Consider the following 21,984-nt stretch of genomic DNA (forward strand, 5'->3'; position numbering starts at 1 on the left):
GCTCAATGATGAGCAGAATCAACCACCTCTCATCCTGGGCAATGTCATTTTATTCAAACAGCTCTTCACCAAAGGTTTCTGTGTAACTTCAGAGAAGATCTACCATTTTAAACTTTTATTATTTTTTAAAATTCATCTTAATTTTAATTTACTTTCTTGATTTTTTTTGCCAGTTGCTTGAATTTCAGAAAACAGGAGTTATCTTTTAAAATAACTGAAAATGACTAATTTTGGCAATAATCACATTTAAAAAACTACCAACAAAACTGCACCCAAAGGTTAAAAAAAAAATGCAAACCCTATTATCATGTTGTAGCAGCCTGCAAATTGAGTCACAACCTAGCTCACAAAATGGCCGGCGAATGTGGTGGCCCGCAGGGACCAATGCCCATCATCCCACTTGACCTCCCATATGGCGGGAAAGCTGCCAGTCAGAGGCTGGTTCTACAATGACATCACTCCTGTCGTCAGAGGCAGGGAGTGAATATAAATAGAGCTGGCAGAGCAATAAATCAGTCTTCGACCTCGACTCAACTGTGTGTGTGTGTTGTTCTTAAGGGCCTATCTCATTGGTGGAGACACTGCCATGACTGCTGCGACCGATCAGTCGCAGCAACTCGGGCGACCAAAAAATGGTTTGCGCTCTCACCCGGGCGACGTCCGAGATGTCTCCGCGACGTCTCCAGACAAGGTGACAACCAATTCACCCAGCAGTCGCAGCGACGTCTCCACAACATCGCCGTGATGTTGCCGATAGGTCACCATCTCCGCAAGGTGGTGGATATGTCGCCATGACTTCTCCCTGTTTATATATACCTAGATCTACAACAAGATCTATCATTCGCTTTTCAGACGTCAGACAGTCAAGAACTCTCACCATGGACATCTGTAATGAGGCTGTTATGCTGTTGGAGCAGGATCCCTACCTGGAGAATGAGCAGGAGGCCTTGGCCCTCGTGCTGATAGCTCTGGCCGTGAAAAAGGCAAAGGCCAGGGCTAGAGATAGGGCCAGAAAGGGTGTCAGGAAGGCAAAGACAGTGTGGGTACGTGAGTGGCTCCTACAATGGCCTGTCCTATGGCTTCCGTGTGGCTCCAAACACCATTGTCAGTATTGTCCCAGAGGTATGCCAAGCCATCTATGATGAGGCCATCAAGTGTCCATCTACACCAGAGGAATGGAAGGAAGTGGCCAAGGGTTTTTCTGAGAAGTGGAACTTGCATCACATCTGTGGTGCACTGGATGGGAAGCATGTCAGAATTCTTGACCCTCCAGGGTCAGGCAGAGTCTACCACAACTACAAAGGCTACTTTTCAATCCTCATGCTGGCGTTGGTAGATGCTGACTATAAGTTCATGTACCTCAATATGGGAACTCCTGGGGCTGACTCAGATGCTGGCATCTTCAGGGACTGCAGTTTGTTCAAGACACTGGTTGAAGGTCAAGACAACCTGCCACCCCCTGAACCCTTTCCCGGTGGAGATCAAGATTTCCCCTACTTCTTGGTTGGTGACAATGGATTCGCCCCGAGGACATGGATGATGAAGCCCTACTCCAAGTGCCAGATGAGAATGCTGAGAGAATCTTCAACTACAGGCTGTCCAGGTCCAGGCTTATTGTGGAGAACAGCTCTGGCATCTTGGCAAACAGGTATGCAGCACTATTTTCTTTTCCTGCACACAGACAGTCAAATTTGCCAGATTGTAAACACAGCAAATACAATGACTTTAATTTTACTTCTATTTTTTTCTTTCCAGATTCAGATGCTTCCACACCATGACGATGAAGCGCCCAGACAGTTGAAAAGGTGGTCCTTGCTGTCTGTACACTCCACAACATGATGACAGACATCAGACTCTCAGCTGACAGAGAGGACCCACACACCCATGAATTTTCCCCTGGAGAGTGGAGACAGCATACCAACCAGTTGGAGGGGATGCAGAGAAGAGGAAGTAACATGCCGTCTGTTGCCAAGAACCAGAGAGAGTACCTGACCCAGTACCACTCTGGGATTGGAGCTGTCCCCTGGCAAGACAAGATGGTGGGGCCTCTTCCAAGGAAGTACAAGGAGCAGCAGCTGCAGCAGCAGGAACAAGTACCAGATGATGAAGACCTTGACCAGGATGTACCTGTGACTTGGACCAGGAGTGAAGGCGTCTCGATGATGCCAGCATGCACTCAATCACGTGGTCTCTAAGTCAAGCAGCATCGCGGAGATGTCGCTGCATCGTCGCCGCAATGTCTCCTCAGTCTCCAGCAGGTCTTAGAGACATCTCCCCAGTCGCGGACAAAATTAGTCTCCACGACGTCGCCGCAACTGATGGAGACATTGGAGAGACGTCTCAGAGACCTGCTGGAGACTGGAAAAAGTCTAAAAAATAAATAAATAGATAGATAAATAAATAAATAATAAGAAAGAAAATCGAACATGTTTGAATTTCCCGCGACTCCCCGGAGACCCAGCTAGTCTCCACAACCAGCAGAGACTTGAGTTGCCACCAGGTTGCCACCTAGTCTCCAGGCCAATGAGATAGGCCCTTTACTCCACACTTCGCATAGCACACATGCTACAATATAACATTTAGACAGCTCTTTTAACAGCACACATTAACCACTGAAGTTCATCATCACTCATACAACAGTATCAAGTCCCAGCAAATGAATGAAAATCAAAACCTGTGCAGCTTTAAATACCAATAAATACAAATGCAACATTTTTATTGAGTTAACATATAAGCATACATAAAAAATTGGCAATTACGTTATGATTCATTTGTACACAAGTAAACACAGCAAAAAAAAATATAAAACTACATCAACAGTTACTTGTAGTATCTCAAACTACTGATAGAAATCATGTATACAATCATGTCAAACCCATTTATTGAAATAATTTGATAAAATAATTTTAAAAAAACTACAAACAAAGCTAAACTAATCTATCCCCTCCCTCTAATCAAGATTACCTCATCAGTATATATATATAAATATATATATAAATATATATATATAAATATATAAATATATATATATAAATATATATATATATAAAATATATATATATATAAAATATATATATATATAAAATATATATATATAAAAATATATATATATATATAAATATATATATAAATATATATATAAAATATATATAAAAATATATATATAAAAATATATATATATATAAAAATATATATATATAAAAATATATATATATATAAATATATATATATAAAAATATATATATAAAAAAAATATATATAAAAAAAATATATATATATATATTTATATATATATTGGGCCCTATAATTTCATATCTTTAATATTATTTGATTTTCTCTACACTGAAATAGGACATTGCATCATATAGCCCTTGTGTATGAGTAGGGGATGAATCATCTTTCCATTTGAATAAAATAGCTCACCTGGCTATCAATGTAGTTAATGCTAAAACTTTCTCCTGAGATGCCAATGAAGGTTTAACTGAGTCACGAGAAAAACCAAGGGGAGCAATTAACGGGCAGGGTTCCAAATTAATCTTGAAAATTGTTCAATCGTCTTTAAGCTGTCATAACTAAACCTCAAAATAGAATTGCTTACTTGAATTAAAGCTTTGTTCATACAAGCATTTATCTCACAGCTCATTTCCTTAAAAGCCTACTGCTTGTTCAGCATTTTTCCAATTCTGTACAGTCATTGATGTTTAAACTGTCAAATGAGATGCAACATTGTGTCCTGATTAATAGCTCTTCTCACTAAATAAATGGATAAATACAATATTGCTCTCATGAACTCGATTTATCAAAATAGACAACCTAAATTTAGCCACTATTGTGATTAACTAGATACCTTTGCCTTAAAATAATAGAATTAGGATTTTGATATTTGAATCCGATTTGTATTTCTATCAATTATTTGCAGAAATTAAATATTGAATTCTATCAATTCACAAAATATAAATGTATCAATATTTAACATAAAGATAAAAAATGAAATATGGGAAAAGCTATGCTCTGGAACTATGAGATATAATAAATACGAGGTTATGCATGATACAGTATAACTGGTTACACAGGCTATATATCACACCACAAAAGTTAAATAAATGGGACCCAACATTATCAGATAAATGTTTTCACTGTAAGAAGGAAACAGGAACAACATTACATGCAATTTGGGCATGTGAGAAAGTGAAAAAGTTTTGGGAAGAGATAAATCAGGTATTAAATAAAATCACAAAAAGCAACATACCAAAAAATCCAGAGATCTTTCTTCTAAGTAATACAAGTAGTAAAGAATTAGGCCTCAAACTGGATGAAGTGCAAAAAAGATTTATTATGATAGCCTTAGCTGTAGCAAAAAAAAATGTATAATGTCAACTTGGAAATCAGAAGAGAGCCTGAGAGTACAGCAATGGTACATGGAAATGTATAAATGTATTCCATTGGAAAAAATAACAGATAATTTAAAAAATAAAGTCACATTATTTGAACAAATTTGGGAACCATACATGGAACACAACAGAGAGGGGCTACCGCAGACCTCCACCCCCTAAAATGATAGAATGAGAAGACGAAATGAACTGACCCAGTGTGTAAAAGTAGATGACACAATTTTCTTGTTTATTTTCATTGTGTGATGACATTATTTAATGGGTTCATTGCACTGTATATGTTGAACATTTAATGGGTTTGGAGGGGGTGGGAAGGAGGGAGGGGAGGGGGAAAAAAGGGGAGAAAATGAATCTGTGTATATTCAAGAGGGAAATGTGTGTGTGTATTTTGATTAATATGGTTCATAGTGTGAAAAAATTAAAATTTAAAAAATATTTACTCTCCTTTAAAAGAGTATTTTGTGGCTTTGAAATATGTTCCATGTATTTACTTAATTTTCCAGTGAAATGTGTTGCACTAGCTCACATCATGATTTGATGGTACCCATCATTTCTTCTTCACTGAAGAGATTAACCTGAAAATATATTGCCCACTTGTTATGAAATCCACCCAATTTTCACTTCATTGATATTGACTTGGTAACAGGGCTCAATCATGTTACTGCACTGAATACTACTGGTAATTCAAGTGCCCAGTCAAATATGAGCTATTGACTTGGTACAGAGCATTTTTATCCACTCATTACTGACACTATTTATATTCTTCATAGAATTCAAATATTTATTTTTTATTTTTGATACCCATTTCTTTTTATAAAAACAATAAATTCAAGTTAAATTATTATGAGGTAAATTATGCACATAATTATTTCTATAGGTACTCTGTATACCAGAATATATTACTGCAGCTTTTTAAAAAAAGTAACTTTACCAAAAACAGACTCAAATAAAATAGAAAGTACCTTATCTACGAAGACTCTATTTAAACAATCTACCAGATTGTTTAGTGCAGGTAGCAGTCGCTTGCTGATCCTTGGTGAATGTTTGTTGCTATGTACATTTCCAAGGAGGTCTCTGTGATGCCCAGCTTGAAACGGATTTGTAAAAATATAACTATCCTATCTTTCAAGTTTACAGAAAACAGAATGAATGTGAAAAGCTGCAAGTCTACAAGTTAAAATAAATTCTTCTCGACTAAACTTGAAATACAACAATAACAGTTATCCAAATATTTTTTTCCAGTATCTGAGCAAAACCAGGATTTATTGCCCAATTCTAATTGCATTTGTAAAGAAGGCAGCAAGTCACTTTCTCAAACTGCTGCAGTCCATCTGATGAAGGAATTCTTAGAGTGCTGTTGAGCAGAGAGTTCCAGGATTTATTTCCAAAGCTGAAAGAAACAGCAATGTATTTCCACAATGAGGCTGTATGACTGTAAAAGTAACCACCAGTTTAAATCTTTGGGAGGTCAATGTAAGGGGAAAGTTTGCAGTTAATGACAAAACTGTTAAAAGCAGTGATGCACAGAAGGATAGCTCCTTGAAAGTGGCCATGCAAGAGGATGGTAAACAAGGCATATAGTGCGATTGCTTTTATTGGCTAGGGCATTGAGAAATAATAGTAAGGAAATCATTTTAAAGGTAGATGAAACTTTGGTCAGGCTGCACTTGGCAATATCACAGAACGCTGCAGCATTGTACAGGCCCTTGAGACCACATAGTTGTGCCAACCTACATATACATACTCCACTATCAATCCAACTCTTCCCTCCCTCACTTCCCATAATCCTCTATTTTTCTTACATCCATGTGCCTGAGTCTTTTAAATGTCCCTAGTATCCCAGCCCCCAGCATTACACCCAGCAATGCACACCTCTATGTAAAAACGTAGCTCTGACTTCTCCCCTAAACTTTCCTCCTCTCACCTAAATATTGAGTGCAAATCTGATAGTTCCATTGCAGAAAAAAAAAGGCCCTTGAAAGGGTACAGAAGAGATTTACCATGATCTAATATTGGCAATAAAGCCTTTGACTGCCATCCAAATCCCTGAAAGGTTTTCCTAATTATACTTAGTTCTCTACTCCTTTGAAGCTCCTTCAAATCCATAAGACCACAAGATATAGGAACAGAAGTAGACCATTCAGCCCATTGAGTCCACTCTGCCATTCCATCATTATCTGATGTATTCTCCCACTCAGGCCAAATACTCTGCCTTCTCCCAATAACCTTTGATACTCTGGCTATTCAGATAGCTATCAATCTCTACCTTAAATATACCCAACGACCTGGCCTCCACAGCCGTCCATGGTACCAAATTCCAGAGATTCACTGCTCTCTGGCTAAAGAAATTCCTGTTCCTGCATCTGTTTTAAAAGGGTGCCCCTCAATCCTGAAGTTGTGCCCTCTTGTCCTCAACTTCCCTGCCATGGGAAAAAAAACTTTGCCTCATCTACTCTGTTCAAGCCTTTCAACATTTGAAATGCTTCTACGTGTTCCCCCCCCCCCCACCCCCCCCCCCCCCCCCCCCCGATCCTTCTGAACTCCAAGGAATACAGTCCAAGAGCCCTTCCTTCCAGGAATCATTCTTGTAAATTTTCTCTAAACTCTCTCCAATGCCAGCAGCACATCCTTTCTTAAATAAGGAGCATAAAACTGTATTGCACACTCCAAGTGAGGCCTCACCAATGCCTTAGAAAGCCTCAACATCACATCTCTGCTCTTGTATTTATTCCTTCAGATATGAATGCCACATTGCATTTGCCTTCTTCACCACTGACTCAAACTGAGATTAATCTTTTGGGTATCGTGCATGAGGACCCTCAAGTCCCTTTGCACCACATCCAAATAATAGTTGAACCTTTCAAAATTAGAATTTGTCATAAATAAGTGACAAATTATGTTGTTTTGCTGCAGCATCATAGTGCAAACATTCATATAAACCACCTTATAAAATAAATAAAAATAGTGCATGAAAAAAATCAAAGTACATCAGTGTCTTTGGTTCACTGATTATTCGTGGGAGAAGCTGTCTTTGTTCTGCTGAGTGCTCACCTTTATGCTCCTGCATCTTTTTCCTGATGGTAGCAGAGTGAAGAGGGCATGGGCTGGGTAGTAGGGGTCCTTGAGAGTAGAGGCTGCTTTCTTAAGACACTGCTTCTTGTAGATCTCCTTGATGGAGTGAAGTCACAGGCCAAGTTTACAACCCTCTGGAGTTTTTAAACTTATCCTGAGCTTTGGCAACTCCACACCAGACAATGATGGAACCAGCTTGAATGCTCTTCACAGTGCACCTGTAGATGTTTTTGGTGACATACCAAATCTCCTCAAACACCCCACAAAGTACAGTCCTTTGTGATTGCATTGACATGGAGGCTCTAGGACAGATCCTTTGAAATGTTTACATCCTGGAATTTGAAATTCTTAACCTTCTCCACAACGAAGCCCTTAATGAGGACTAGATTGTATTCTCCTGACTTCCTCCTTAAGTCCACAATCATCTCCGAGGTTTTGCTAACATTGAACACAAAGTTGCTGGTGTGACACCACTCAATGAGCTGATCTATCTCCCTTCTGTAGGCTTCCTCATTGCTGTTCATAATTCTGTCAACAACTGGGGTGTCATTGGCAAATTTGTAGATAGCATTGAATTGTGCCTGGTCACACAGTCACGGGTGTATAGTGAGTAGAGCAGTGGGCTAAGTACGCATCCTTGAGGTATGGCTGTACTGATAATCAGTTTAGAGGAGATGTTGTTTCCAAGTCATACTGTGGTCTTCTGATTAGGAAGTCAAGGATCCAGTTGCAGAGCTTCTTGACCAGCACTGAGGGAATAATGATGTAGAAGGCTGAGCTGTAGTGTATGAAGACCAGCCAAATGTAGGAGTTGTTGCTTTCAAGGAGATCCAGAGCTGAGTGGAGAGCCAATGATATTACATCCGCTGTGAAGCGATTGTGATGATCCATGAATTGCAGTGGGTTCAGAGCTTTGCTTAGGTACGTGTTAATTCTGGCCATGACCAACCTCTCAAAGCATTTTATTCCTTATACTAAAGTGAGTGATTGTGCATTTTCCTACATTGTATTTCATTTGCCACTTCTTTGCCCATTCTCCAAGTCGAAGTCTCTCTGCAGTGTCTCTGTTTCCTCCACACCTTTAGACAAACTTTTGATAATTTTCCCTAATATCTCCTTGTTATTCAGTTTCAAATTTGTTTAACAGCTCTATTACATAATTTATGATATTTTACCAAGCTGAAGGAAAACTTAATATTCAAGTTATTGTTTCTTCTTAGTCATAAAATGCCACTGCCACTATTTCAGATTCATAAAGGATGAGGCCATTGAAAAAATTCAAAAGCTAGAATGAAAATGTTAAAATGAGGAGTGAACTAACCACAAGCTAATGCAGATCAGAAATCACAGGAGAGATGGATGCTTCAGAAAGCTGTCATAGTCAGAAGCAGAGTTTGTACCCAAATGACAAAATTTGTGCTATTGACCAAGGACAATGACTTTGGTCTTCCCAGTCATAGAAGGAAACCAATCTTGAAGTGTTAGACAAACTCAACAGCAATTTAGAGGCATGGAGGCTTCAGAGTGGTAGGAGATAATTGTCATTATTTTCACAAAAGTATATGGTTGGATCCCACAAGATGAGGCTAATCATAAACGAGGAACAAGACATCTAATGAACATTTTTATGGAAATGGAAAATGGCGGCGGCTTCTTTGGAAAAATGACTTGGAAGTTTGAATTGGGGGCTTACAACTTCCCCATTTTAAGAATTATTATAAAGCTGCTCAACTGAGATTTATTAATGTACTGTTTAGTTTAGATAACATTCCTGTTTGGGTTAATATAGAACTTAGTAAAATAGAAGAAATAAATTGACAGGATTTTACGTTTAAATTGAATTTAAAATTGGTCGGACATAGGGAAACACCCATTTTTAAACACAATTGAATTATGGAATAAGATTGATTATGAAATAGGTATGAAAGATTTAGTTTAACAAAAAATGCCCCTTTGTCAAAATAGACTTATTCCATTTTCTATAGATAATCAATTTTTGAGGATTTGGATGCCGATGGGTATTGAGAGGATATAGGATTGTTTTGAAACTGGAAGATTTAGAACATCTGAATGAATGAAGAATAAATTTAACGTACCTATTAATATTTTCCTTTGCTATATCGTTAAGGCATTTTTGATTGATAAATTAGGTTCAAGCTTGATGATACCGAGCTGGAGTGAATTGGAATTATTGATTCATGATCGTAATGCATGTAAATTTATTTCTGAAATATATAATTTACTTCAAAAGAAAGCTGCCAAAATAGGGGTACTTAAATCGAGATTAAGATGGGAAGTGGATTTCAACAGACAAATAAATGAGAAAGATTAGATGGAATTGCAAGAATAATAATGTCAAAATTATAAAAGTTAGGTATAGGTTAGTTCAATATTTTTTGCATCAGTTATATTTGACTCCACAAAAACTAAACAGATTGAATCCTGCATTATCAGATTTGTGTTTTAGATGTGGATGTGAGATTGGATCTTTTTTGCATTTCACTTGGCAGTGTCCTAAAGTTAAATATTTCTGGTTTGAAGTCGGTCACCTTTTGGAACGAATTACGGGAGTTAAGTTCCCACAGGATCCAACGTTATTTTTACTAAGTAATTTTAAGATTACAAGATCCAAATTAAAATTTGTACAAATTGCTTTAGCAGCTTCAAGAAAATGTATAGCCATATCATGGAAGTCAGACACAGATTTAGGCATGGAAAGATGACATGCAGAACTTAGTAGCTATATACCACTTGAGAAGATTACTTGCAATTTAAGAAATAAATATCATGTATTTTAGAAAATATGGCACCCATATTTACAAAATGTAGATTTCTAGGTTTAATAGACTCTCTGAAGACCTCATTTCTTGGTAACCTCCAAAATTGGACTTTATGATATAAATGCTCTATTATGTTGGCATTCTCCGGTCCTCCTTTTTCTATTTTCTTTATTTTCCTTTTTTTCTTTCAAGGTGTTTTGGGGGAATGGAGTTTTTTAAAAATATACCACATATTTAACTTTTGAAATAACTTTTGAATTGAATACAATGCAATTATTATTGTGGTTAAAAATTTGTAAATAAAATATTTTTAAAAAGTCATCAAATGAATATCAATTTTTCTAACTTTAGGTAACCCTCAACTTTACATGGTCCCTCTGTGTAACTGGATCCTGGACTTTGTAATGGAAAGACCACAGTCTGTCTGGGTCAGTAGCACAACATTGAACTGTCACATTTCAAGGCTATGTGCTTAGCCCCTTCCTGTTCAAGCTACTAACCCATGACTGCAATGGTAGCTCCACCTCCAAAATTATCAAGCTTGTAGTTGACAACAGTAGTTGGCCTCATCAGCAACAATGATGAGTCGCAATACAGAGAAGAGGTGAAAAATCTCGTGATATGGTGTGAGAATAGCAACCTGAGTCTCAATGTGGACAAGACAAAGGAGATAATTATGGACTTCGGGAGGACCAGGAATGACCACGCTTCACTACACATTAATAACTTGGTAGTGGAGAGCACCAAGTTCCTTGGATTCCACTTAACAAGTGACCTATACTGGATGCACAACATCTCCTCACTTGTTAGGAAGGCACAATAGTGACTGCACTTCCTGAGAAGACTGAAGCAGGCAAGGCCACCATCATGCCAACCTTCTATAGGAGCTCTATCGAGAGCATCCAGGCCAGCTGTATCACAGAATAGTATGGGTGCTGCAGAGCATCAGATCAGAGATCAATCCACATAACCTTAAGAGAGGATCACTGCGATATCCCGCCTCCCCCACCTCGTTAACATGATCTACCGGGATCGTTGTCTGAAGAGGACACACAAAATCGTCAAGGATCCTTACCAGCCTGCACACGGCATCTTTCAGCTCCTCTCATTGGGAAAGAGATACAGGCGTATCAGAGCCAGAACCACCAGGATGAGAAACAGCTTCTTCCCACAGGAAATGAACAATTAAATGAACTCCTCACACTAACTCTCTGTGACTCTACTATTTATTAAACAACATTGATTTATTTTTATATATGTATATTTGTCCTGCATATTTATTGCTTGTCTGAATGTATACTACATCTGGTTGTGTGTTTGCACTTTTTGTATTGAAGACTGGAGAATGCTGTTTTGTCAGGTTGTACTTGCACAATTGGATGATATATAAACTTGAACTGCTACAATCCCTCCTTTACTACCTCCTGTTCTTTCTTTCCCCTCTTACTTACCCCCACCCTATGGTTTCTCCCTCTTCCTGTCTTGGCACTCCGCTAATCCTTTGTGCAATACTATCCCCAAACATTGACTGACCATTTCTACCATGGATGCTGCCTGATCTGTTGAGTTCCTCCACCAGTTCATTCTCGGAGTCAAATGCAAATACTGGCTTAACCCCTTGGACTCCATGCCCCCGTTTTTCAGTGACTATAACAAGTGCATGGACTCCATGTCTCCACTTTTCAAGACTGTTTTTATACCCAACCACGAACTGTGTTTGCACTGTAAAAGTTCACCCATGGACCCAGTCTGGAGTATACATTATGAAAGGGTTAAAATGGCCTGAATCCAAAGGGTTAAACTCAGAAATAAAAGTTACTTTGATTATAAAAGGTAAAACTCTTATTAGTAGCTCAGGCTCCTGTAAGATGAGTTATTTTATATTATATATGAATATGTTTTTTAAAAGAGATAGATTGTGGGGGGGGGGGGGAGGTTTAGTGCATATCACCACAAACAAAGTAACACTTCACATCTTGTTGAATATCTATTGCTGCTGGGTTTTGGCGTCCTCTGAGTCTGTAACATACACAACTCAATTTTGTCTCATCATTGAAAAAGAAAAATAGGAGCAATGCCATTTAAATGTAATTATGTTTGATTTTTGTTACGAGCCCAGAGGACCCCAAAACCCAGCAGCAATAGATATTCACCAAGACAAATGGTTACTTAAACAAAAGTTGCTTTTAATTATCTTTAAACAGAAAACAGAATCACACTTTTTAACTTATCATTATTAACTTACTTTACCTAACTTAACCCCCTTCGAATTCTAAGCGCACGTTTATGTAATGTGTGTCTAAGTTTTAAAAAGTTCTTTGATTCACAGTCCAATCTCACTTCTCATTCCTACAAGTTCACTGGTTGCAGGCAATTCTTATACTGTGCACAGAATTTAACATTTATAAATTTCATCAGGCTTTAGTGCTTGAAAGGTTAATGGTGACCGCTCAGGAAGGCTCTTGTCAGTTTTCAGAGAGAGAGATTTGTTGTTCGCTGGATACAAACTGATCCCTTCTAATCAGCCATGTCAGTGTCTTGCCCCATCAGGGTTTTCCAGATGATAACCTCTTTCTTTGAGGTCACCACAGAGTTCCTTTTTGTTTCTCTATTTCAAGTAAAACATTAGGCAGCCAGTCTTCTTCTCTTGTATGGACCACAAGGGCTTTGACCAGGCTGAACTAAGCACTCACAACCTGTCTTCAAAATGGGTTTTTCTACAAGCTTTCCAGCTTGTCCTGTTCCAGTCCCAGCTGCTGCTGCTGAACTGAATTCTATCTCTCTCTCACTCAGAGAAAAGCCTGTTTGACTCTCTCTGCTTGCAAAACCACTTGACCCTCTTGGAGCAGCAACCTGCACTCAGACAGACTGCAGCTCTGAACCCAATCCTCTGAGTTCTTTCATCTGTTGCTTTTCAAAACAACAACACTCAATTCGGGAAGTCCCTTCGGCACTTCCCAAAGTTTTTGCAAAGGCATTCAGAGCCAGACTGTCTAGTTTGAGCAGAGCTCCACTATTTTAAATGAGATCGGTTTTGAAGTGTTTGTATGTAACCTACTCTTAAAAAAAAACCTGTCCCAATTTATCTCCCCAAAACATATATATATATATATATATATATATATACACACACAATATAAAACAACATATTCTGTCACATTATGAATTTGTAATTTCCATGACCTCTACAAATGGAGAGTCGTAACCCAAGGAGAGGACAAACATGCCTTTTTCTTCCCTACACAGATTTTTCTTAATCTTCTCTACATCCATTGAAGCCATGGCACTCAGGTCTAATGGGACAACCATGCCAATCACTAAAATTACACCTTGTGGTTAATTGATTTCAGCCAAAACACTGCTGCTGAAATCTGCAAAGCAATGGTGAATTGCACAAAAACTTTGTTATACAATGAAAAAATATTATTTGTAATTCAAAGATCAGTTTCACAAACAGCAGTAAATATACATCACAGCAATATAGCAACTAGCAATTTCTGGTGGAGTCTTGGATTATGCAAGTTAGGAGCTTCCTGTTACTTATTTCAGATGGGCACTTTGTAAATTAGGGGCTGTCTTAAATAATTTTATTGAGTCTAATAAAGCAGTTCACATGTATTTACCACAGGAAGTAAATACCTTCTTCTCATTCAGAAGTGAGAGTTCTGCACCATATTGTGCCAATGAAGGACTCATCTTAAACAAATCATCTTTACAACTGTGCACAATCTTTACAATAATCAGGAAAAGATAAAACTTGTTTTATCAGAGATCAAACTTGTTTATCTGTCTAAAATGTATGGAGTTATTGTGCTTGCAGTGATCCATTTTAATATTTATGTATTTATAGTTGCACCCACTTATACAAAGATCATGTGGAAAAAAGTCATGAAACCAGCCAGCCTACCAATCTTTTGACGTGCCTTTTCATCACATAATCAACTGATTTTTTTTGTAAATTTATCCTGAATCCTTGAACACTCTTGCAATACGTAACTTTACAATGCAACTGACATGAATCAATCTTCTCCCCTAAAGTGACACATGCTGATTAACATCATCACATCGATCTGGGGAAATTAATGCTTATAAAAATTATGTTGCATGGTTCTCGGCTCAAATGCATGTGTTTTATTTTACTTGAAATAAATACATCTGAAGAGATGCGCATCATTCACAATGATTTGAAGAATTGGTCGTTGAATCTGCATACTGTGGACAATCATTCCAATTATTTAAACATAAAACAGTACAGCTAAGTTATTAACTTCCTATCTTATAAAACATCCGAATATTTTGACTGAAATAAAATAGTTTTAATGGAACCTTCATAACTAATTTATTTGAAAGGCAAATGTAATCAAAGCTAATGTTATTGTAGTTTGCATAACCCTGCTCCAAAGAAACACAGTAAACAAGTTTCATTCCAGCGCCATCGTGTGACAGTAATGACAGTACAGTGTTATATTCACATTTTTGTTTACCACAAAATCCTACCACTAAAAGATGATCTTGGGTCAAATGAACTTATGTAGTTATGAATCTATGCAGTTAAGTATCACATACTGTAATAACAATTCAGCACTCACATACGAAGAACAAGGAACCGCTTCCCACTGAAAAATCTGAACAAAGACATCGGACAACACAAACCGCCCGTGGTGCCAAAGGACCTTGTCCTACTCACTCTTTCGAAACCGATTTATTTTATTACTTTCACCGATTTTTGCTCAACTTATTTATTTTCAAATGACCACATTGTTCGAGTGTACTTCCAGTATGAGGGGAGCTTTCAAGTGCGGAACCCGCCATTCATGTGAACAGAACGCAGTCATATGGTTTTCGTTGTGTGATGGCAATACTTTGCAATAGATGCATGTTTTAGCCAAAACAGATGGAGCGTTTCCTAAACCTAACAAGCGACCGGAAACGTGCTCGATTTCATGCAAACCGACAAAATTCACTGAACCTGGATCCACAATTTACTGAAGACAAAATAGAAAACGCTATTAGCTACAATTACATTGATCAGGCGTGCTTTTTTTTTCAGGAAAAGACCACCGTTAAATATTTATCATATGAGATACACTTACCTCTTCTACTGACAGGGGCATACAAATCCTGAACTCCTTCACCAACATAGCCTTTTCACCGAAGATTCTTTCCTCTCTCTTGAAACTCGTAAATAGGAGAGCTTTCTGTAGTTAGAACGGAGTCACGGCACAACAAATGAAGTGAAGCAAATCAGCCGTAGCTCCTGAAGGTTCATGCATCAAACACAAGCGAATCTAGTCTTCGCTATCCTTGAGATCTTGTTTCAACTTCAGATCATGTGAATGCAGATGGTCGGTGACTGAACGACCCCTTTCCGAACATTACACGCCAAGTGTATGCTGATCGAGGAGCGAAAAAGCTGGGAAGAGAACGCTTTCATTCCAGCACAGCCATTGGCAAGACCTCAAAGATGCACTGACCCAAAGTGTGAATGTGCTAACATTATTCTTAACAATATTGCAGTTTTCTTGTTCCTTCAGTCTTTCCTTCCTTATATGAAAGTAAACACCGCTTATTCCCTGCTTCAGGAACTCTGTCTACCTCCCTTGCACAACCCGGCACATCAGCCTTTTTATATCAAAAAACACCAGCTATCCTCGGAGATCTTGATAGATATTGTGTATCCGGTCACTGTAACAGTTGTCGCTTCGGCACAACTCCCCGCAGTTTCCTTCAGTGACGGCACGAGGAAGGCTAATGACTCCGTCCAATCGGAATGAAACTAGTCCAGAATGTGGCGAATTCAAACAAAGGATAATGTCATTGAAACACGCCGACCTCTAATTTTCTTAGTTTCCACATACGAATTGTGCATTTAATCAAACACCATTTGTACATTCTTAATTACACTGTATATCAATTCTCACTTGTTACAGATTCGGGTTAGTTCAACAGGTTTTTAATGCGCTTTAAAGTTAAAATAAAAATTGTTACGAACAATTTTACGAATTTACCAACTGTTATTTTCATTGCATTTAAAAAAAAACACTTATCGAATCATTTTTAGACCCATGTTTTCGTGGGCCGTTTGTTTTTGGTTGTATTATTAAAGTACATTTGGATTCTGAGTCTTAAAGGTCATTTTCCCCTCGTTCAGTAAGTTTGGCCAATTACCTTATTTTCACACCTGTCACATATTTCCAGAAATGCATACCAACTGACTACATAATTAAAATGATGATCATGTTAATTGCCAATTTAACAAGAATTTTGGCTCCTTGATTAAAGTACTGTGAACGTTTCTTCTGAAGCAGTCGCTCAGGGTTTCCTACTATTCCGTGGGGTTTGACGTAGTTCACGTGGTTAGTCTAGGATCCACAGGCTGCGCAAGTGATGGTTGACATAGGCGAGGTTTGTGAAGTAGGGCATTCTTTTCAACTTTACCTCTTGCCCTTTTCACAAATAAGATTCTCAGTGCCATCCACTTCTCCATTTTGAGTGATTGAGGGTCATGAGTTGGGTATTACACACCTTTTTAAGGAGACTTGAATACATCTTTGAATCTTGCCATCAGTCCACTTGGCAATCTTTTGATACCACCAGGTTGGAATAGAGTTTCTGTAACAGGAGACTGGTGTCAAACATTTCCAATAAGGTCCTCTCCTGGCAATTGAAATCAGAACAAGCCTCCAAAACAGTAAATGTGATTAAGTTAGTCTCAGACAGGATTTCTCACAAACCAAAGGATATAAATGAAGCTTTCAAACAATTTTATATTAATTGATATAAATCTCCATCGGTGGGGGATTTGAATAAAATTGAGAGTTTCCTGTCACAATTGGATATCCCAAATTTGAATTTACAAGAAAGGAAGGGGTTAAACACACCCTTTACTCAAATTGAGAAGCATTGGTCTCCTTGCAAATTAATAAATCCCTAGGAGAGGATGGTTTTCCACCAGAATTTTATAAAGAATTTAAAGGTTTATCATGGAGGTATTCGATCAGGCAGTGGTGACCCACTCTCTCCTGGAGTCCTTTTCAACAGCAGTTATTATGGTGATTCCCCAAAAAAAGAGTCCCATTGAAACGGTTGTCTTATAGGCCCATATCATTTTTAGAAAAGGACTACAATATTATTGCCAAAGCCTTGGCAAAATAGATTCACAACTTGTTTGCCTACATTAATCAATACTAATCAAACTGGCTTTGTGCAGGGGAGGCAATCAGCAGACAATATAGATTGTTCTGGTTTTGACATGTTTATTTTTTGCAGCATTAGATGCAGCTGGTGCAAAAAATTATATTGCACCAACCTGTATCTTGCATTGATGACTGTGGTCATGCTGTTCCAGCATAAGTTGAACCAGCATCCCTCATCAATTACAATACCCAAGTCCGACTCCCAATTTTCCAATAAGTCCCGGTTTGGATCTATTTGACTGGAGTAGGAAATACATTGCAGAAATGAATGTATTTCCACTCCCCCTTCGAAACATGGTCTCTATGGCACTGCGCCAAGTTAAGGCCATACTTGGACCCAATATGTCCTATTAAAAAAAGATCTTATTTGAAGATAGCAGTGGAATGTCTGATTTGACAAATCATATTTATTTTTGAGTGTAAATGACATTAGCTGCCCCTGCTCGTAACAGTTCTCTATGCACCTGATGCAGTTACAGCGCCATGATCTTGTTACCTACTGTGATGGTATTAATTTATTAGGAGTTGGGGGGGTTTTTGGGGACAGTCCCACTTTGATCTTCAAATATTGGTTAATTTTGTTCCAGATATTAATCACTTGTTTTAATGTGGGGCTGCCCTTCTTTCCTGTCAGCAATTTAGCGTCCCATTTGTAAATAAAATCCTCTGCCATCCTCTCGCCCAGCAGATGCAGATCAATTTGTGCTCAGGATGGTACATCTCCTCCCTGGAAAAGAGAGGCAATGTATCTTGACTGGGCTGCCCAGTAATATTTGTTTCCAAAGTCTGGCATCCTCAATCTGCCTAGACTGTAGTCCCATGTTAATTTTTCCATAGAGGCACTTGCCACCTTACCATTCCAGAGAAACATTCTGACGTTGTGCAGCAGTTGTTTGAAGAAACCCTGGGGTAATGGCACAGGCAATGTCTGGAAAAGATACTGGAGTCTTGGCACACATTCATTTTAATACAGCTAACCTTGTCCACTAATGTTATGGGCAGGGACATCCATCTATTTAAATCTTCCTCGACTCTCTCAGCAAGGGAGCATTATTTAACTTGTATAAATTATTCAAGTTGCCATCAATATTAACTCCAGGGTATTTGCTCCCCTCCTGCAGCCACTTTAAATTACTATTTTCTTTAAGTTGGTTATAATTCCCCTCAGTGAATGGTATTACCTCACTTTTCCCCAATTGATCTTGTACATGGAGAGTTTCCCATAGCCCTCCAATATCATGTGCAGTCGAGGCAAAGAAGTCGCAGGATCTGTCAGATACACCAGCACATCATCAGCAAATAAATTAATTTTGTGCTCCTCCTGGGCCACTTGATAACCTTTAATGTCTGGATCTTTGAGAATGGCCTCAGCCAGTGGTTCCATCACTTGCACAAAGAGAGCCGGTGGCAGCGGGCACCCTTGTTGACTATATCTGGTAAGTGGGAAAGCTGAGGTCATAACTTTTGCCTTGGGCGCATGGTCCAATTTTGAAAATTTGGCCCTAACCCCACCTTTTTCAGCACATTAAATAAAAATTCCCATTCCAGCCTATCAAAAGTCTTCTCTGCATCCAAGGAAAACAAATACATTCTCATTTCTGATTTGTGCCAGATGCATTAAACTCAACAGTCTGCCAATGTTATCCGCTGCTTGTCTCTCCTGCACAAAACCTGCCTGGTCTTTGTTTATCAATTTTGGTAAATGCAATCCCAATCTGTTTGCCAAGGACTTGGCAAGGATCTTATAATCAGTATCCAGCAGGGAAAATGGTCTATAAAAGGCGGCAAAAGTGGATCTTTACCTTTCTTTAAAATCATTGTAACAATCTCTGTTGTGAAAGATTCTGGGAGGGTCCATGTTTCCCTTGCCTGATCCATCATCTCCATATACAGAGGCACATTAGTGAATCCTTAAATTCTCGATAGGTGGGAATCCATCCTCCCCCAGAGACTTGCCAGCTTTTAGCACTCAATGCTTTCCCCAGCTCTTCCTCTGTAAGAGGAAGGACTAGTCCCCCCTGGTCCTCAGAGTTTAAATTTGGGAGATCTAATTTGGCCAGAAACTCATCCATTCGATTAGAATCCCCAGCCAATTCAGATTTATAAAGTCCTTCATAAAATTCTTTGAATGTCTCATTAATTACCTTTGGTTTATGAGATCTGGCCATTCCCTGTTTGTATTGGCATTGATTGTTCTACCCTTAATTGCCAGGCGAGCACCTTGTGAGCTCTCTCCCTCAACTCATAATACTTCTGCCTCAACCTCATAAGGGCCTTCTCCATACTATACATCTGAAGAGTATTGTTTTCCAATTTATTGTTTGTAAGAGCTACAGGGTTATTTCAGCTCATGAAACTACAAAACTCTGGCTTTTTCAACAACAGTGTTAAGATGCCATCCGTATGCTGTGTCCTGCTTATCTGGCATTTCTATAGTCAAAAGCAGGTGAAATGGTCTGAGAGAAGCCTTGCCCCATACTTGGCTTCCATATGGACTGAAGGCAGAAAAATGTCTATTCTAGTAAAGGAATCATGTTGCTTTGAGTAACATGAGTAATCTCTCTCTTGGATGCTTTTTCTACCATGCATCTATCAAATTCCGCTCTCTCATGCAGTCAATAGTGGCTTTCGCCGCTCTAGTTCTAGTTATTTGTTTTGTGATTTATCCAGCACTGGATGCAGACATAGATTAAAGTCACCCACCATTAGAATATTTTCATTTGCCTCTGCCAATCGTAGGGAAGTGTCCTGTATAAGTGTTTCATCATCATAATTGGGGGTGTAGACATTCACTAGGGTCCAGGATTCTGAGTATATATGACAGTGTACCATAACAAATCTTTCCATTTTGTCTATAATCACCTTCCACACCTGCACTGGAACACACTTCCTCACTAGAATTGCTAACCCCCTTGCCTTTCAGCCAAATGAGGAGGTTATGACCTGACCCACCCATCTCCTTTTTAGTTTCTGATGCTCCCACTGTGTTAAATGTGTCTCTTGGAGGAAGGCCAAATCTATCCCCATCTTTTTAATGTGTGCCGAGACCCTTTTTCATTTCACTTACCCGTTTAAGCCATTAACATTACACTTTTAGCCATCACACCAGGGCTCCCTCCCTAAATGTTTTTCCTCCATCTCCACCACCACACCCCTGCAGACCCAATCTCTTACCATCTGCCCGTTGCTCCACTCTGTCCAAGCCATGACAGGCCCTGTGGGGGAAAAAAAAGACACCACAACATGTATACCCACTCACAACCATACCCCTCCAAATAATAAAAGGGAACACATACCCCACACACATCATAAACGAATCTCAGCCACCCTCCACTCACACTTCTGGCGGTCCCTCTCCTCCTCTCACTGCCATTACCCCTTACTATTCTCACCTTCAGCACACTCCATCTATTCAGTCCCAGAACCACATATCCCTTATACATATAACATCTTTTATCCTTTTTTTAAAAAAAAGCCTAAAGCCCATTCTTGATATAACACAGATTTCCAAGTCCTCCCAGACTACCAGTTTTAACAATTTTTTAAATAAAGTCTTATTGCCCCTTTTATTCTTTTTAATGTGGCCCTCCATTTACTGCCAGCAAAGTATTTAGAAACTGATGTGCTTTTTCCTTTTCTGTAAAAAAAAATATTTTACCACCCCTCCCTTTCTGGCAACATTATTTTCAGGGTAGCAGGATGACGTAGAACACAATCATATCCCTTTTGCTTTGCCAATCGCCTGACTGGTACAAAGTTTTTCCGCCTCTTGAGCGAAGCAGCACTAATATCTGGATAAAAGAACAACTTTCGACCCCCTGTACTCCAAGGGAGCTCCCCTTTGAATTGTCCCTTTTGCTGCTACCCCTAATATTTTTTTCATGATCTTGAAAATATTTTAGCTTTATAAGGATCGACCAGGGTCTTTGTCCCAGTCCTGGCTTAGGGATTGGGGCTCTAAAGGCTTTTTCTATTTTAATTGGGGTTCCCAGCACTTCCTTTCCTAGTGCTTTAGGGATCCATTTAGTTAGGAACTCTAAATGTTGCAGTGTTTTGTGAGGTTCTCCAGAAGTCCAGCTTCTCCCATACCTCATCTCTTTCTTTAAGGAGAGCTTTAATTTCTTGCTCCATTGTGGCAATTCTATCTTCCCCTGCCCCCAATCTCTCCTCTACCTCTGTCACCCTGTCTGTTATATTCACCAGGGTGCCCTTCATCCTATCTAATTTTTCTGACCTCTCTGGCTCTTCTGTCCACTACCTTCTCTAACCTAATTTCCATTTGGGTCAGAGTCTGTCTCTTAAGGAGGGCTCCAGGCCCTCCCCCTCCCTTTTCTGATACAGCCCAGCCTTCCAGTTTCTCCTGGTCTCATGGCTGGGTCCTTCGCACACCTGATTACCACCACTGCAACCATTACATTCGTCCCACCGACCCTCGTCTCCGACTCGACGACCCTCGCGATCACTGTCCCGGTTGACCTCCTCTGCATCCTCATGGGAGCTCGCAATTCCTGAGCTCACACTGGCTCCACTCGAACCCGTCGCTCC

The 21,984-nt window shown here is 39.0% G+C and overlaps 1 protein-coding gene across 7 annotated transcripts in view; it reads right to left on the reverse strand.

Annotated features, from left to right (window-relative positions):
• pitpnc1a (phosphatidylinositol transfer protein cytoplasmic 1a) overlaps positions 1-21,984 on the reverse strand; it is a 244,277-nt gene that overhangs the window by 216,352 nt on the left and 5,941 nt on the right. For 3 of the 7 annotated variants that reach the window (XM_069929756.1, XM_069929759.1, XM_069929755.1), the window contains exons 2-3: positions 20,614-20,654; positions 15,337-16,855 (exon numbers count right to left, since the gene is read on the reverse strand). In XM_069929756.1, the coding sequence (XP_069785857.1) occupies positions 15,337-15,384 (48 nt within the window). In that variant the 5' untranslated portion in view covers positions 15,385-16,855; positions 20,614-20,654. Of the gene's footprint in view, positions 1-14,832; positions 15,177-15,336; positions 16,856-20,613; positions 20,655-21,984 lie in introns of those variants that run through there. The other 4 variants (XM_069929761.1, XM_069929758.1, XM_069929757.1 and 1 more) reach the window with 3 other exon arrangements.

This window comes from Narcine bancroftii, chromosome 3, assembly GCF_036971445.1.
Source record: "Narcine bancroftii isolate sNarBan1 chromosome 3, sNarBan1.hap1, whole genome shotgun sequence".
Classification (NCBI taxonomy): Eukaryota; Metazoa; Chordata; class Chondrichthyes; order Torpediniformes; family Narcinidae; genus Narcine; species Narcine bancroftii.